This window comes from Muscardinus avellanarius (assembly GCF_963383645.1).
Source record: "Muscardinus avellanarius genome assembly, chromosome: 1".
NCBI classification, from domain to species: Eukaryota; Metazoa; Chordata; class Mammalia; order Rodentia; family Gliridae; genus Muscardinus; species Muscardinus avellanarius.
In genome coordinates this window covers 84703546-84721830 of record NC_137786.1, presented here as the reverse complement: position 1 = coordinate 84721830, position 18285 = coordinate 84703546, and the positions used below count along the sequence as shown (strand labels likewise).

General features: G+C 36.4%; 1 protein-coding gene across 2 annotated transcripts in view; it reads left to right on the top strand.

The window, feature by feature from the left end:
- Positions 1-18285, top strand: part of CHD1 (chromodomain helicase DNA binding protein 1) — a gene marked incomplete at both ends in the record, with an annotated part of 85023 nt that overhangs the window by 18576 nt on the left and 48162 nt on the right. For both annotated transcript variants that reach the window (XM_080705053.1, XM_080705052.1), the window contains 9 exons: positions 7389-7590; positions 8650-8820; positions 10857-10921; positions 13601-13750; positions 13897-14201; positions 14708-14933; positions 15318-15418; positions 16629-16807; positions 17232-17359. In XM_080705053.1, coding sequence (XP_080561179.1) covers positions 7389-7590; positions 8650-8820; positions 10857-10921; positions 13601-13750; positions 13897-14201; positions 14708-14933; positions 15318-15418; positions 16629-16807; positions 17232-17359 — 1527 coding nt within the window. The remainder of the gene's footprint in view (positions 1-7388; positions 7591-8649; positions 8821-10856; positions 10922-13600; positions 13751-13896; positions 14202-14707; positions 14934-15317; positions 15419-16628; positions 16808-17231; positions 17360-18285) is intronic.

The window sequence follows — 18285 nt, the reverse complement described above, 5'->3', positions numbered from 1 at the left end:
TTGTGACTATGGAAAGTAGACTCAATATCTCCAGATTTTCTTATTTTTCAAGAGGTTTGTACTTGACTTAAATTACATGAATTTGAGGAAGAAAAAAACTAAAATAAGAAATGCCAGAGGTAAAGAAGCCTGGAAAAAAGTTTGAAAGTATGGAAGATTTAAGCTTATAGTGTTTTCTGGTGGAAAGGAAAGAGGAGATGGTATTAGCAGTTTATTAACTCAAAAGTATATTTTTAGACAAAATCAGGTGCATCTAGAGTGGTATGGTTGTAGACACAAATATATTTTCTGAGTCCCAGAAAGATTGCTAGGAAATTAGGATATATTTATTGGGTAACATACCCCTGTGCTAATGTTTGTTATGTGTTAAGTGTCAGGTGCCTCATGTAGCCTGGAGGGAGGAGCTCTAGGAACAGCATCACGTAAGTGAAGAATAGAGTACATGGCCTAGGGAAGAGGGTTCTGTGGTGACTCACAAGCTTCTAGTAGGGTAACTACCTGTACCAAGGCTTATGTGGTGGGAAGAGTGGCAAATTTAAGGGCTGAAGTCAGTGAGGCTGAAGTAGAGTACAGAGTGATTTTTAGAATAAGTTGTGAAGAGCTGTGTGTGGTGGCACACACTTGTAATCCCAGGACTTGGGAGGCTAAGGCAGGAGGATTTCAGGTTCTCAACCAACCTCAGCAACTTGTGAGGCCCTCCGCAACTTAGTGGGACCCTGTTTCAAAAAAGCAAACAAACAAAGAATAAACTGCGCGTTGTGGCTCATGCATTTGGGAGCATTTGGGAGGCTGAGACAGGAGGATCATGGCTTGAGGACAGCCTCAGCTAATACTTAGTGAGTCCCTTTGCAACTTAGTGAGACCCTGATTCAAAATAAGGAATTAAAAAATAGGGCTGGGGGTGTAGATCAGGTAAAATGCCCCTGGGTTCCATCCCTAGTCCTGCCCCCCAAAAAAGAGAGGTAGGCAGAGATCATATTTTAGTCATTTTATCCCAAGAACAAAGGTAAGTTGTTCAACTATGAGTTGTAGTGCTTCCTGGCTTTTCCACAGGGTTTAGTAAGTGTGGGATTAAAGGCCATGCATATACAATTAAATAGGTGAGATGTGATCTTGATGTAGGCTATAGTTTGGAAAGCATTTTTCTTAATTCATAAAAATAGAATTATAATATTTTATTTCACATTCTTAAGCAGTGATTGAACGTAGCATAGTAAAATTCTTAAAATTTTAACCTTAAATTAAAAATGAGTTTGTCATTCTTATTGAATAGCATATCAGCCTTTTCTAGTTATTCAAGTTATTTAAGAACTTAAGCTAATATAATAACCTGGGAAATGGAAAAAATATTGGCCTTTATTTTTTTTTTTTTGCTTCTACTAGGGTTTTTTTTTTTTTGTGAATTGTAATCATACATCACATTGGAATACAAGACTTGAGAGGATATACAAGCACTTATCCAATTAGCCCTCATTCAATCCCCATCCCATTACCTCCCCCTCCCTTGATCCCATGCTTGATTGGTGATTATCTTTGATACATTTGTTTACATGCCTCATGAGTTTTAAAGAGGTTCCATCCTCCCCTATCCCATCCCCTCTGATTGGTCACCTTAATTGCTTCTCAATAGGGCCCTTTCTACAACTCGACCTTCTCCTGTTACCCCTTTCCTTCCAGTTTTTGCTAATTAGGGGAAGCATCTGGTTTTTATTTTCTGTGATATTTCTCTGTGCATGCCACATTGCAAGTTCCAATCCCACTCTTGATGGCCCCAGTAGTGGCCTGGTCACCCGGAGGACTCTGATCCCGGCCTCGGAGGCTCCAACATCGGCCTTGCCTCACGGGAGGCCCCGATCCTGGCCTTACTGACCCTGGCACCGGCCTAACCCCTCAGCAGGCTCCCATCCCGGCCTCGGAGGCCCCAGCACCGGCCTTGCCTCACGGAAGGCTTCGATCCCGGCCTCGCTGGCCCCAGCACCAGCCTAACCGTTACCTCGGCAGGCTCCAATCCGAGCCCCCTCTTCATCCAGCAGGTTGTCCCATGTTCCCGAGGGTACGTGGCGGTAACATTCTGCCTCTGGGGTTATTTCTTCAAAAGTTCCAGGTGTATTGCATCAGACTCTGCCTCCCCTGAGTACATGTTGCTGCCATTGCCACTCCCTCCACCATTTCAAATCTTTCCCAAGCTCTTTTCCCACACTACATGTTGTCCATTGTTCCTAAGCATGTACTACGGTAGCATTCAACCTTTGGGGTAATTTCTTCAGAAGATCAGGGTGGGTTGGATCAGATTTCTGCCTCTACCAAATACAAGCCTCCACCGCCATCGCGGCCACTGCTGCCAACACCGCCTTCCTCTTAGGTCTTCCCTTGACTCTGTCCTTACAGGTGATGTCCAGGATTCTTAATGACGTAGAGAAGAAGCAGTCCTCTTTCACGGGGAATTTTTCCAAAAGTTTCAGTTCCGTTGGATATGTTTTGTTTGCATCTCCAGTATCCTGGCTGCCGCTGCAGCCATCTTGACCCCTTTCTAATATTTTTTCTTTTCTTTTTTCTTTTCCTTTTTTTTTAAATAAGAGAATACAGTATGTGCGGTTTGAGGAAGTTGTGGGATCAGGCACTCAGTAGCGATGAATTTTTTTCTTTCTTCCCTTCCAAGAGTGGAGTCCAACAGCCTCACCACGCAAAGCAGATGTTCTAAGCGTTCTAAGCTGTTCTAAGCGCACCACAGCCTGGCCCAGCACAGCAGTGCTGGGTTCCTCTGTACCTTGCGGCTGGGCCTCCTGTTTGGTACCGGGCCTCCTGGAACTCAGGCTCGGCCTCCTGCCCAGCATCATACCTTCCCGGGGGTAGGGGGCCGCCTGCCCTCTTCCCGGGGCCCAGGGCCTTGCGGCCTGGGCCCTGGTCCTTTCAGGGGGTTCCTCCTTTTTTTTTTTTTTTTTTTTTTTTTTTTTTTTTTTGAGGTACTGGGGATGGATCCTGGGGCATTCTACCTTTGATCTATACCTTCAGCCCTATTTTTTATTCTTTATTTTGAAACCACTTCTCACTGAGTTGCAAAGGGCCTCACTAAGTAGCTGAGGCTGTCCTTGAACCGTGATCCTCCAGTCTTAACCTCCCTAACGCTGGTATTACAAGTATGTGACACCACACCTGGCAGATATTGGCTTTTTTGCTAAAAGAACCTGCATGGAGGTGAATTTTGAACACTTTCCCCATCTTTTCCTGCTATTGGTTACAAATTTATAAGGAAAATCGAAGGCCAAAAAGAAAACCACCTGGCTGAGTCAGCAAACAGCCTTTTGGGAAGATCTCAACACTTCTGGTTATCTCTCTCTTGTCAGAAGCTCCCATTCATTTTTAGTGGCAGGGAGTTTGTCCTGTACACTCTTATGTTGCTCGAGTGTAACTTTGGGATGTTTTGTTAATAAGGAACATGAGATATGCTTGAATTAGCAGTTTCTGAGGCAGCTATTATATATAGTTTGCATTTAGTTTCCTTTAGTATACAGTTTTTCCTTTTCAGAGGGGTGTGTGTGTGTGTGTGTGTATATGTGTATGCGTGTGTGTGTGTGTGTGTGTGTGTGTGTGTGTGTGTGTGTGTATTACTGGGAGTTGAACTCAGGGGTGTTCTATCTCTAATCTATAACCCCAGCCCAGTTTTATTTTTTATTTTGAAACAGTCTTGCTAAATTGCTGACTTAAGGCTGGTCTTGAACCTGTAATGGTCTTGTCTTAGCTTATAGGGAAGATAAATTTTAAAAACCCTTTAAATTGGTTAGAATTGAGTGTGGTGGTGCACACCTGTATGAGGATCACAGGTTCAAGGCCAGCCTCAGCATCTTAGTGAGACCTTGTTTCAAAATTCAGAAGGGAAGGAGGATGTTGGGGGTATAGCTTAGAGGTAGAATGCCCCTGGTTTCAATCCCCAGTACCAAAAAAAAAGTGGTTGCTCTAGAGGGAGAGTGGATATGGCAAAGAAGAAACAGCACATAAAATTGTACATATTTATGAGGTGTCATGTTTGTGAATTCCTATATGTATTGTATAATGTTTAAGTCAGGGTAAACATTTATCTTCTCAAATGTTTTATTATTTTTTTTTGTGTGTGTGTGGCACTGGGGATGAAACCCAGAGGCATTCTACCTCCGAGCTACACCCCCAATCCTATTTTTTATTTTACTTTTTGAAACAGAGTCTCACTGAGTTGCCAAGGGCATTGCATAGCTGAGGTTGTCTATGAACCATGATCTTCCAGTCTCTGCCTCTAGAATGCTGGATTGCCATCCTGCACCACAATGCCTGGCTCAAATGTTCTATTTTTTATAATGAAAACATTCAAAATTCTTTTTTTTTTTTTGGCATTTATTTATTTATTTATTTATTTTGCAGTACTGGGGATGGAACCTAAGGGCATTTGACCTCTGAGCGACACCCCAGCCCTCATTTCTTCTTTTTTTTTTGGTGGTACCGACTGAGGTTCCTGGAAACCCTTCTGCGTCCAGGCTACACTCCCAGACCTATTTTTATATTTTTATTTGGAAACAGGGTCTCTTAAGCCAGCAAGGCTGGCTTCAAACCTGTGCGATCCTCCTGTCTCCACCTCCCAAGCTTGGGGATTACAAGCGTGTGCCACCACACCCGGCCTATTATTATTTATTTTTGAAACAGGGTCTCACTGAGTTGGCAAGGGGCCTTACTAAGTAGCTGAGGCTGCCTGGGAACTGCGATTCTCATGGATGCTGGGATTACAAGCAGTGCACCATCATGCCTGGCCTTTTTCTGGCTTTTTTATTTTGAAGATTTAAAGAAGTTTATTAGAAAGTTAGAAATACAGAAAATAGAAATACAGCCCCATGCCAAAATGGCAGGAGGGGGTGACTCAAAATGAATACACCCTTTCTGGCTTTTTTAATGTTAAATATATAACATTATTGTTATCTGTATTCTGGGTAACCCTGCTGTGCAGTAGAATACCAGAATTTATTTCTTCTAAGTATAACTTAGTAACCATTGCCCATCTTTGTGTACTCTTAATCTTATTAAAGAACAACTCAAGAAAACAAATACTCTAATACTCAAGGTGCAACCTTATACCATTTGAGTAGCCTTAGAGCAAGTCAGTTACTTTTATCTTTAGCTAGAATTCTGCCTAAATATATGAAATGAACAATTCCTGTATTCACTTAATAATTCTGATTTGTTAACAAGTAGATCTGTGTATGTGTGTGCTCTTGTGTCTTCTGTTTGTGTGTTTGTGTGCATGCCTCTGTTGAGGATTGAACCATGGTCCCACACAATGCTAAGCAAGTCTCTACCAATGAGCTATACTCCCTAATCCCTAAGGATCAGTTTTGACTAGCTGTATATCTGGGATGACTAATGAGGATTATTTTAGAATACAGGATTATGATAGAGCCCTTCCCCAAATTCAGTCATTTTTGATAAACTTTTTAAATATTTATTGAACACTCATCTTTGTAAGGTTCTATATTAGTCAATCTGGAAAAAAATAGTTAAGAAAGTTAAAAGTTTATTCTTCTTACCTAAAAAATTAAGTTTAATGGCAATTTCTTCTAAATATTCTCTGATTAATGTACCGGACTTGATTGTGTCTGGATCAACTGTCTGAAACATAACAGACTTTTTAAAAAAATCAGTTTACGTGACTGTCTCAAGGTTAGAAGTAGTTCTCAGTAAATTTATTGAATAAATGAGATGATTTTTTTTTTAAGCCAGTGAGTTAATGAAGAAGTAAAACAACTGAAACTTCCCAAGGAAGTCAAATAAATGATGTTAGATATTCATGCTTTTCATTTTGGGTTTTGTTTTTTTGCTTTGTTGGAGATTGAATCCAGGACACTACTTCTGTGCTGTGTCCCCCAGCCCTTTTAATGTTAGACAGGGTTTTTCTTTCAGTTGTCCAGGCTGATCTTGAATTTGGTGATCCTTTTGCTCAGCTTCCTGAGTAGCTGTGGATTACAGGTGTGTACTACTTGTGCCCATCGCCCTTTTTTTTTGCCTCAAACATGATGTAGTGGCAAATATATGCGCTTGATAACATAAGCCTTTCAGAGGCAAATTTTTATTTACTGTTTCCTATAAAGAAAAGCATTTATTCCATTAAATATTCCACTAGATCCTTCTCTATCATGCGGTACTGGAGATTGCACCGAGAGGTACCCTCCACTGAGCTACATCCCCAGCCCTTTTTATTTTTTATTTTGAAACAAGGTCTTGCTTGAGTTTCTTAGCTGGCTGCAAATTTGTAATTCTTCAGTCTCAGCCTCCCAAGTGCTGGGATTATAGGTATGTGCAATTATACCCAGTTATTACTGTTAGATTAATAAAAGTGGTATGCTTGTTCACAATTTAAGCATTTTTAGCTTCCATCTAACTTGTAATATCAAAGTCCTGTCTACAAACTTCTATTTCTCTGCTTTCATACAAAAACTATGAAATTAAAATCAGAATACTTTTAAATTTTAGTCTATATTTTAGGGCAATTTTGCCATCTGGTGGCACTTTTGAAAATTACAGAAAAAGACATGAAACATGTTTTGCCATATACGTATAAACTGTTACCTGTAGTTGCTAATGAAGTCAGATGAGATGTCATAAGCTGAGTCGGCCATATGTAACAAATTCAGTGCTCAAGATTTCAGCAATTCAAATGTAAACATAACAGCTATATTTATAAGTGGTGTACATTTATAGCCCCAGTATTTGGAAGACAGACAGGCGTACCAGAGATTCAAGGCCACCTCAACAACTTAAAAAGACCCTCATCATCTTAAACTCTTTTTCAAACTAAGAAATAGGTGTGGAGACAGCCCAGAGGTAGAATACTCTTGGGTTTAATCACCTGTATCACAGATACACATGACATTTAGAAAGTATACTACACTTTATATAGTAGCTTAATTGTATTACGTTGCATTCTCCAGCAATGATAAGCCAGCGATATAATCTTGAAAACGAGTAGAAACTACAAATAAATTTCTGCTTGTTACTGTTAAGAATTTTCAACACATGTAATCTCACACAGTTCCTACTTTGTAATGTCTCTACCTGCCTTCTTAAGGTTGTAGCTACTATGGCTTAAAATTTATTTCCTTTCCAAGTTTCTAGCTTTGGATCTTGAACTTGGGGTTTTGCTCATAATCTTCTAAGAAATTATGATGTTATTGCTTATGTTTTAGCCAAAATTATGCTAAATCGGTTCAATATGTTACTATAAACAAATTAACAGTGATTTCCTTTTCTCTTTGGCCATAGATGTTTGACATGTGAAATAATATTTAATGATTTGGGCTTTGTGCTGACTTTTAAGATAAATTAAGTTTCTAATGGATTTTGTTTGAAATATGTTTGTTTTCAATTTATAGCCAGTCGGATGATGATTCTGGGTCAGCCTCGGGTTCTGGATCTGGTTCGAGTTCTGGAAGCAGTAGTGATGGAAGCAGTAGCCAGTCAGGTAGCAGTGACTCTGACTCTGGATCTGAATCAGGCAGTCAGTCAGAGTCTGAGTCAGACACATCCCGAGAAAACAAAGTGCAAGCCAAACCACCGAAAGTTGATGGAGCAGAGGTAATAACTCAGATAGCTAATGGAAAGTAGAATTCTTTTATCACTTAGAAAACTTCTGGGATTGGCTTAAATCATTCTTAGTGTAGCTTTTAGAAAATACAAAAAATATAAAACATATCAAAGGTCAGTCACTAAGCTAAACACAAGGAGTGGAGAGGGATTGGGGTGGAAACTGGAGAAGGGCTAAATGGGTAATGTGTATATGTATGCCTCTACCATCCTGTATGATGTATGATTACAGTGAACCTAGAAATTAAAAAAATTAAAAGTTTATTTTGGTAATTCTAAAACTTGTGACTGTTATATATATATCTGGACTAATTAGCTTAAAAAAGAAGCTAACTATAAAGCAGCAAGTACAACATATACGCACAAAACTTTTTCTGCTCTTTCTGAGGCAGAAGTTCAATTTTATAAATATTCCATTTCACGGATAAAAATGAAAGGCTTTATAAAGCCTCTTTGTTTAGGTTTCAGTGTATGATTTCTCCTTTTAAAATTCTCAAAGGAGATACCTAGTATCTCCTTTTTTGCCTAGTAGCTGGCTGATATAATAGAATCCTGCTTCCTCAGTGACAGATGGTAGAATAGGGTAAGAGTTATTCTGTTTGAAATAAGCTACTACAAGATAAACTAAAATTTGCTCATACTTCACGATATAGTATATGCTGTATTAATTATAGTACCAGTCCATGATGAGATAAAGTGCTTGGTTCAGCAATATAAATTAATATATGGCTTTCATGGACGAAAAAAAAAATCAATTGAGCTAATGTGCATTAGTGAATAGTTGATTTATATTCTGACTTAGGCTTTTCATCTTTACTTCACTACTAATAAAATACATAACCACACTGAGTAGCACTACTATAGCATATTATCATGTTATCTTTATAATTAATGAAATCCTAGCATTTCAATTATATTGCAATGATATCACATAATGTGAGTGGGAAAATATTCTTTATTATTCGGAGGGAGTGAAAATATTGAAACTGTCAACAAATTACCCAGTTTTTGCCACATTTCATCTTTTCATGGTTCATGTTTCTGTTTCAGTTTTGGAAATCTAGCCCTAGTATTCTAGCAGTTCAGAGGTCTGCAATACTCAAGAAGCAACAGCAGCAGCCGCCGCCACCGCAGCAGCAGCAACAGCAGCAGCAGCAGCCACCACCACCACCACCATCACAACAACAACATCCAGCTTCATCTAACAGTGGATCAGAAGAGGTGAATTTTTATTATGAGCTATTATTATTATTATTATTATTATTATTATTATTATTATTATTTATTTTTGTAGTACTTGGGGTGGGGCTGAGACCAGAGGATCGCTGTTCATGGACAGCCTCAGCTACAGAGTAAGGCCCTCTGCAACTCAGTGAGACACTGTTTCAAAATAAAGAATAAAAAATAGGGTAGGGGGTGTAGCTCAGAATGCCTCTGGGTTTCAACTCCAGACCTAAAAAAAAAAAAAAAAAAAAAATCTTGAGTACATCATTATCTAGTACTTCTGGTTTTGGCATTAATTCAAAATAATCAAAGGAAATTTTGGATCTATTTACTTATTTTAGCAGAACTGGAAATAAACCTAAATATGAAATCTGAAGCAAACAATATGACACAATATAGATAGGTATATACACCAGTGAATAAACAATATACTGTTAAGTTTTATTTGTACAGAACATTAACATAAGTTTTTCTTTTTTTTTTTCCTGTTCTTTTTTTTTTTTTTTTTTTTGGTACTCGAGCTTAGACTTAGGGGCATTATTCTACCTCCACGCTATGCTCACAGACCTTTTTATTTTTAATTTGAAACAGTCTCACTAGGTTGTTGTGAGTCTTGCATTGTTGATAAGGCTGGCTTCTAACCTGTGATTCTCGTGTCTCAGCCTCACAAGTGCTGGGATTACAAGTGTGCCACCATGCCTGACTATAACATTTATTAAAAAAATGTTTTAGTTTTAGTTGGCATATTAAAATAGTGATTGTACATTTTTATAAGGTACAATGCCACTTTAAATAAATATGTGCAATGTGTGACGATCAGATTGAGGTGCTTGGTTGTTATTTCTGTCACCTTAGACCTCTGTCCTATCTTTTTGTTAGGAACACTGAAAATTCTTTTCTAGTAGATATTTTGAAGTATTCAGCTAATTGCTGTTAACCATAGATTCCTACTTTGCTATAGAAAATTAGAAGTTAATACTTCTATCCAACTGCCTATACCCTCTGTACCCATTAACAATCCTTTCTCTTTCCCTCCCTTCCCCATATTCTTCTCAGGATTTTGAAACTACATGGTCTGTTCTCTACTTCTTTGAAGTCATCTTTTTAGCTTTCACATATAAGTAAGAAGATAGGGTGTTTTTTTTTTTTTTTTTTTTATGTGCCTGACTTAATTCATGTAACATAATGCCCTTCAGTTCCACCCCATGTTGCAAGGATGAAATTTTCTTTTTATGAATGAATAATACTGCATTATGTTTATACACTGCATTTTTTGTATTCATCTGTCAATGGATACCTAGGTTGGTTCTATGTATTAGTTACTGAATATCAAAATTATTGACATAATAAACTTAAAAGAATGTTCTGCAGCTATAAGCAAGTTAGTTCCAGTGTATTTGCAGGCATACATGTATGTGTAATTTACACAAAAACATTCAGGAAAAACTATAAAAAAAAAACTAATGGTAGCTGGGTGTGGTGGCACACACTTGTAATCCCCGCGCTTGGGAGGCAGATACAGGAGGATCTCGCAGGTTCGAAGCCAGCCATGCTGGCTTAAGAGACCCTGTTTCCAAATAAAAAAGTATAAAAATAGGTCTGGGAGTGTAGCCCGGAGGTAGAAGGGTTTCCGGGAACCCCAGTACTGAGGTAGAAGGGTTTCCGGGAACCCCAGTACTACCCCCCAAAAAAAAAAAAAAAAAACTAATGGTGAAGAAAATGTTAATTCAAAATTTGGTATACCATCACCTATGAATTCTTATTGTGTCCATACTGAACTACAGTAATGGTCCCCAGAGATGAAAGATTTCAAAGTTTTATGCAAAATGCTTACATTGTAATTTTGCCTGATTCCACTGTTCTAATTTGCAATAAAATGTTATGATTTAAGTTAATATAAATGCAATAACACAAAGGAAAGAAAAACCTCTAATAGGTGCTGTTATTAGCAAAGCAAATGTTACATAGTAAAGCAAGTAAAAATTTGGTCACTAATCATTAGTGAATGACACTGACTTTATTTTTCTCTGCAGGATTCCTCTAGCAGTGAAGATTCTGATGATTCATCAAGTGAGGTCAAAAGGAAAAAGCATAAAGAGTATGTCATTTTGTTCAAGTGACTGACTACTTTCACGTCAGGAGAATACTAATGATTTTGTATTTTTCTCTTTATGAAAATTGTTGCCTCAAATAGACTTACTAATTCTTGTGCATGGCATTTTATAAATTAAACCCTTAACCCTTAACATTTATCTTTGACCATCTGAGGTTTTTATGCTACTCGTTTTAACTTCTCTAGCCTGCACCTCTATATATTTACAAATTTAAAATTTTTTGTGGTATTGGGAATGGATCTCAGAGGCCTTCTACCTCCAGGCTACACTCTAGACCTATTTTATTTTTTATTTGGAAACAGGATCTCACTAAGTTGCTATGAGCCTCACTAAGTTTCTGAGGCTGGCATTGTACCTGTGATCTCTGTCTCAGCCTCTCAAGTCCTAGGATTACAAGTTTGTGCCACTATGCTCAGCTCTACAAATGTAATTTTAACAATCTATGTAGTCGTAATATCAAAAAATTTTAATTACTTGGAAAATGGAGTGTAGGGAGTAACTATATATAGGATGATTAATAATTGATTCTGTTAATTTATGTTAATAACTATCTTTACTGTTCATCTTCACATGAAATTTGCTTGACTGACATTAAATAAATAATTTAGAAATTTAGTATACCTAGAAAGTATATTAAGAGTATCTCAAAGCCAAGCATGGTAGCACATGCTTGTTAATTCCAGTATTTGGGAGGCTGAGACAGGAGGATCTCAGGTTCAAGACAGCTTTGGCAACTTAATGAAGCTCACTAGCAACCTAGTGAGACCCTGCTTCTAAATAAGAAATAAAAAATCAGACTGGGCATATAGCTTGGAGGTAGAATGCCTCTAGGTAGGTTCAATTCCCAGCATCAAAATAAATAATAAATAAATAATCCAGGTGTGGTGGCGCATGCTTGTAATCCCAGCATTTGGGAGGCTGAGACTGGAAGATCGAGGTTCGCGGACAGCTTCAGCTACTTAGGGCAGTGGGTGTAGTTCAGAGGTCGAATGCCTCTGGGTTTCATCCCCAGACCCACCACAAAAAAAAGGAAGAAAGAAAGAAATTGAGTATTTTAGATTATTAATTTATAGTTTTAAAATGGTTTGGTTTTTCCCTCATTCTTGAGAAGTATTATTTTGTTGCTTTGTTCATGTTTTATTTGTCTTTGAAGCACATTCACTTTGATATGTCTGTGTTTGGATTTGTTACTGTCCCACTCACAGGATGCTTATATCTTTAATGTGAAGAGTCATGTCTTTTATTAGTTTCCGGAAATTCAGGCTTTGTATCTTTGAATATTTTCTTTTTCTTCTATATATCTCACAAGTACTACTATTAACTAATGTAATATCAAATTATCCCGCGTATTCTTCATAAATCTTATTGTATCTTATTTTTATTCCCTTTACTGCTGTGCTGCATTGTGCCGTAATTCTTCAGTTCTTTTTCTAGTTTTGTTTTTGTTTTGTTTTACCAGAGCTAGAGATAAAAACCAAGGCTTCATACTTGCTAGATAAGCACTCTACCACTGAGCTTGCCCTGTAGTCTGGTTTTTAATGCAAAAACAGTGTATTTTCAACTGTGTCTCATCAGCTATTTAAATCTTCCACTGAGACAATTTCTAAACTTAACTGGGTATAAGTCAATACCACTTCAAAAAAAAAAAACCAGCAATTTGAATTGATGGATAGATTTAAATATAAAAATTGTATATTCTAAGATTTTTTATATATCCTGAATATTGTTTTATTCATTGTTCAAGCCGTAAAAATCATAAGATAAAAAAGAATTTGCTTTTTTTTTTGTAATCAGATTTTGTCATGTTTGCTTTTGTTACCTTCAACATAGTCATAATTGGTGCAAGAGATGCAGAGCAATGGAGCAAAAGCAGTAGCTGAAACAAAATATAGTGCAGGTCGAGTATCCTTTATCTGAAATACCTGGGTCCAGAAGTGTTTCAGATTTTTCAGGTTTTGGAATATTTGCATAAATTTTACTAGTTGAGTATTCCTAACTCATAAATCAAGGATATACAATACTCTAAAATCAGAAACTTTTGAGTATTGACATGATGATAAAACATTTCAGATTTTTGAATTAGCAATATTCAACCTGTAAATGTAAGAATTTAATATGTATCTTTCATTTGAATTTTTATAACATATATGCATCTAGTATTTTGTGTACATGTAGATTGGAAAGAAGCAGGTTAGGTGAAAAATAGTAATAAAGGTAAGGAAATTGTTGAATATTGGGTGATGATAATGTTGGTAGGTTTTTAAACATTTTTTAAAATATATTTTATGCCTTTAACATGTACTATTAAGTTTTAAAAGAGCTTTATATAAAACAGCCTTTAGAAAATTAAAAAGAGAGGGATTAGAATCTTTTTGAGAGGGCAAGTATGTTATATAAGATTTTCACAATTAAACCTGTGACTCTTAAGTTAGCATGTTTTCATCCATAATGAGAATAAAAATTTTATTTATTTTCAGTTTATTTAAGGAACCTAAATGATTAATGAAATTCTGGTTAGAGAAAACTACAACAAATATATTCCATTTTTATCCCTTAGAAATTAAACACTTTCTAGTCTATACTAGAATTTAATTTATCTTTGTAATTTAGTAGTGATAGAATTTATGATATGTATAAGTAAAAATACAATTTTTTATATACAGTGAAGATTGGCAGATGTCTGGTTCAGGATCTCCTTCTCAGTCTGGTTCAGATTCAGAATCTGAAGAAGAGAGAGACAAAAGCAGTTGTGATGAAACAGAATCTGATTATGAGCCAAAAAACAAAGTCAAAAGCAGAAAACCTCAAAATCGGTGAGTTTGGTTAGTAAGTTCTTTACTTGATGATAAATATTGTTGATTGTGGAAGATACTAATTTTGTGTATATTTTCTCAAATCTTATTTTATGAACTAGTGTGCTAATCCAAAAAACACTTGTCTCCCCCCTCACTCCCTTCAGATCTAAGTCAAAAAATGGAAAAAAGATTCTTGGACAAAAAAAGAGACAGATTGATTCATCTGAGGAGGAGGAGGAGGAGGATGATGATGATGATGAAGATGATGATGATGAAGAAGATTATGATAATGATAAGAGAAGTTCTCGTCGCCAGGCAACTGTCAATGTCAGCTATAAGGAAGATGAAGAAATGAAAACAGATTCTGATGACCTACTAGAAGTCTGTGGAGAGGATGTTCCTCAACCCGAGGAAGAGGAATTTGAAACAATAGAAAGGTTTATGGATTGTCGAATTGGGAGGAAAGGAGGTATTTTGCAAAATATTTTATTGTTTGGGTATTTAAATAATAGTTACTAGAATAAAGTATTTCTTAAAGATTTTTCAATTTTTAAAGGTAACAGGGTGGATTTCCTTCTGCTTTACTTATATAAAACTGTACTTTGCTTACCCCAAGTATCATCCCACAAAATACCCATCTGACCTTATGTCATAGATTGTAGACACTTAGAGAATTTCTAACTTGTGGATTTAAGTTGTCCTCTTGTGCCTAAATAATTACTATTTTAAGTATTTTCAGTTTCAATTTTATAAAGCTTTTGATGTTTTGAAAACACTTTCCCCACATTTAAACATATAGGTTACGTGTCTAGTTACTTTGGGACATAGTGTTTAAACATAACTTGAAGTTAAAATGATTAAAAATTGTTAGCCTCTTAGTTATCAATTATTGTAAATCAATGTGTAATCTTAGGTATTCCATTGTGTTTTGACCTTTTTTTTTTCTGCTTAATTTTAAAATTATTTTGTTTTTAGCTACTGGTGCTACTACAACCATCTATGCAGTTGAAGCAGATGGTGACCCAAATGCAGGATTTGAAAAAAACAAAGAACCAGGAGAAGTCCAGTATTTAATTAAATGGAAAGGCTGGTCCCATATCCACAACACTTGGGAGACTGAAGAAACCCTTAAGCAGCAGAATGTTAGAGGAATGAAAAAATTGGATAATTATAAGAAAAAAGATCAGGAAACAAAAAGATGGTAAATATGCTTTATATCATATGTAGTTTTTATAGTCTAAAATTATTATTAATACATTTATGGTAATAAATACATAGCCAAGAAATGTGATAGCTCAAAATAACTATTTCTAGTCTAGATTATTCCATCTTAAGGCAAACTATTTGAAGTAATTATATCCAAACCTCTCTTTGATAGTATTCACATAGAATATCTTTGATACATTATAAATTACCAAATTGTAAAGTTAATAGTTAATGATATATTTCTGTTTTAATTTCTTCGTTGTACAAACTTATGTGATAAAATGGCAAAATAGGAGCCCCTTGTGCTACAGATAGCCTTTACTGGGATAAGTTATTTAGAGGAGATTTTGAAGTTTGTTTCTGGATTAAATTTTTTCAGGTTGAAAAATGCATCACCAGAAGATGTGGAATATTATAACTGCCAGCAAGAACTTACAGATGATCTACATAAACAATATCAAATAGTGGAGCGTATAATTGGTTAGTAATAAATAATAAATGATTCTGTGTGTGTGCGTGTGTGTGTTTGTTCGTGGTACTTGGGATTGAACTCAGGAACGTTCTACCTCTGAGCTGCACTCCATTCCTATTTTGGTAGGTTGCAAAGAACCTCACTGCTTGCTGAAGCAACCATCAAACCTGACTAATAAATGATTCTGATAACCTTTATCTTTTTTTTTTTTTTTTTTTTTGGTACTGGGAATTGAACCCAATGGATTCTCCAAACTACACCCTTGGTCCTATTTTATTTTTCATTTTGAAACAGTGTTTCATTAAATTGCTAAGAGCTTTATTAAGTTGCTGATGATGTTTTTCTGCTGTCTAAGCTCCTCATACTGGGATGGGATTACAGGTTCACACAATAACACCTGACTAAAACTTAATTTTTATACTTGAAATCCAATTTTACAAGTCATAAATTTAGCTGGTCAGAGTGGCACATGCATGTAATCCAAATAATTAGAAGAGTGAGACAAGAGGATCGCAGGTTCACCAGCCTCAGCGATTTAACAAGACCCTGCTTAAGAATAAAAAATAAGTCAAAAGGGTTGGGTTATAGCTCAGAAGTAGAACTCCCCTAGTTGGTACCACTACCAGAAAAATCTACAAATTTGCTACCTACACATCAAACAGAGTGCTCTTACTAAAAATACATAGTAAAGCCAGGTGTGGTGGTTCATGCTTATAATCTCAGTATTTGGGAGGCTGAAACAGGAGGATCATGGTTCGCAGACAGCCTCAGCTACTTAGTGAGCCCCTTTGCAACTCAGAACTCTTTCAAAATAAAGAATAAAAGCAGGGTATGGTGGTGCACATTTGTATTCCCAGCATTCAGAAGACTGAGACAGGAGGATCTCAGTTCGTGGATAGCCTCAGCTACTTAGTGAGGCTCTTTGCAACTCAGTGAGACTGTTTCAAAATAAAGAATAAAAAAAAAAAAAAAAACAGGGCTGGGTGCGTAGCTCAGAGGTAGAATGCCACTGGGTTCCATTCCCAGTCCCGCAAAAATAAGTAAATAAATAAAAATAAAGATAGGTCTGGGGGTGTCACTTGGAGGTAGAATTCCCCTTGGTTCCATCGCTAGTACTACACAAACAAACAATAAATAAAAATACATAGTACTGCAAAGCAGGTGACTAATTTTTACTTCTGTAAAGTAAAGAAATAAAATACCTGATTTATCTCACAGCTCATTCCAATCAAAAGTCAGCAGCTGGTTATCCTGATTATTATTGCAAATGGCAGGGCCTTCCATACTCAGAGTGCAGCTGGGAAGATGGAGCTCTCATTTCCAAAAAGTTTCAAGCATGCATTGATGAGTATTTTAGTAGGAACCAGTCAAAAACCACTCCTTTTAAAGACTGCAAAGTGAGTATTATTTGACATTTATTTAACAAAAATGTATTTATGCATCATAAACATTATAAACCTAAATAGGATTGGATCCTGATTTCAGACAGACTCAAGCGGATGCCGTTTTGGATAATAGGTTTAGAGAAAGTGAGGTTATTATACTTATTTACTCATGTATTTTTCAGTAACTTAATTTTCTCAATCATTTTTGTTCAGAGAGGGCAAAATATTTCACTATATGCATTCTTGTTAATATAGAAAATAGTCTTCTTTGACTAAAGTCTCAGGTATATTACATCTCAGAGTACATCATGGTGTCTCTGAAATTGATGACTTGAGGTAGAATTTTGAAGTTCATGGTGGAAGCTGAGATTTTCATCTTTTTGTATAATGTCTTATATTTGGTAATTCTACACTTTAATATTTATCTCTACTAAAGGTTTTAAAACAGAGACCAAGGTTTGTAGCCCTGAAGAAGCAACCATCCTATATTGGAGGACTTGAGGGTTTAGAATTAAGAGACTATCAACTGAATGGCCTAAATTGGCTTGCTCACTCTTGGTGCAAGTAAGTGTATTTTGAATGATCTTAATTTGAGAGAGTAAGAATTTTACAAATAAAAGATTCAGAAAAGATTCTCATATTCAGAAAGGATAAAACTGTCATTTTTTATGTTGGATTCATGTTTCCTAGTCTGTATAAAATGTTTTATTGTATACTAGTAAAAGAATCTAGTGGAGTTTGAATTTAGTTTGTTGCAGTTCTTAAATGCTTTTTTTTAATGCTTTTTTTTTTTTTTTTTGTGGTACTGGGGATTGAACCCAGGGGCATTCTACCTCTGAACTACCCCCCCAGCCCTATTTTTTATTCTTTATTTTGAAACAGGGTTTCAATAAGTTGTGGATGGTCTCACTAAGTAGCTGAGGCTGGTTGTGAACATGTGATCCTCCTATTTCAGCCTCCCAAATAATGGGATTATAAGCATTGCCACCACACCCAGCTAGCTGTGTGTGTGTGTGTGTGTGTGTGTGTGTGTGTGTGTGTGTGCGCGCGCGCAGGCTGGAATCTAGGCATTCTACCTCCGAGCTACACACCCAGCCCTGTTTTTTATTTTTTATTTTGAAACAGGGTTTCAGTGAGTTGCAAAGGGCTAAGTAGCAGAGACTGTCTGTGAACTGCCATCCTCCTGTCTCAGCCTCCCAAATGCTGAATTACAAGCATGTGCTGCCATGCCTGGCTTTTTATATGCATTTTTACTCAAAAATTTTATATACAATCACATCATACATCATTCCTGGAATATTTCTCTTTCCTTTAGTTATTTCTTTAAAAAAATTTTTTTTTGGTGGTTCATTGACGTCATCTTAATGGAGGACAAGATGGTAGAGTCATACATGTTTTTTCTAGTAACCATTTAGTCCTGTGCATTTTCCATATCTCCTGTGGTTTTTACTGTTGAGATTATACATAACTTTCTAGGATGTAGTTTAGGT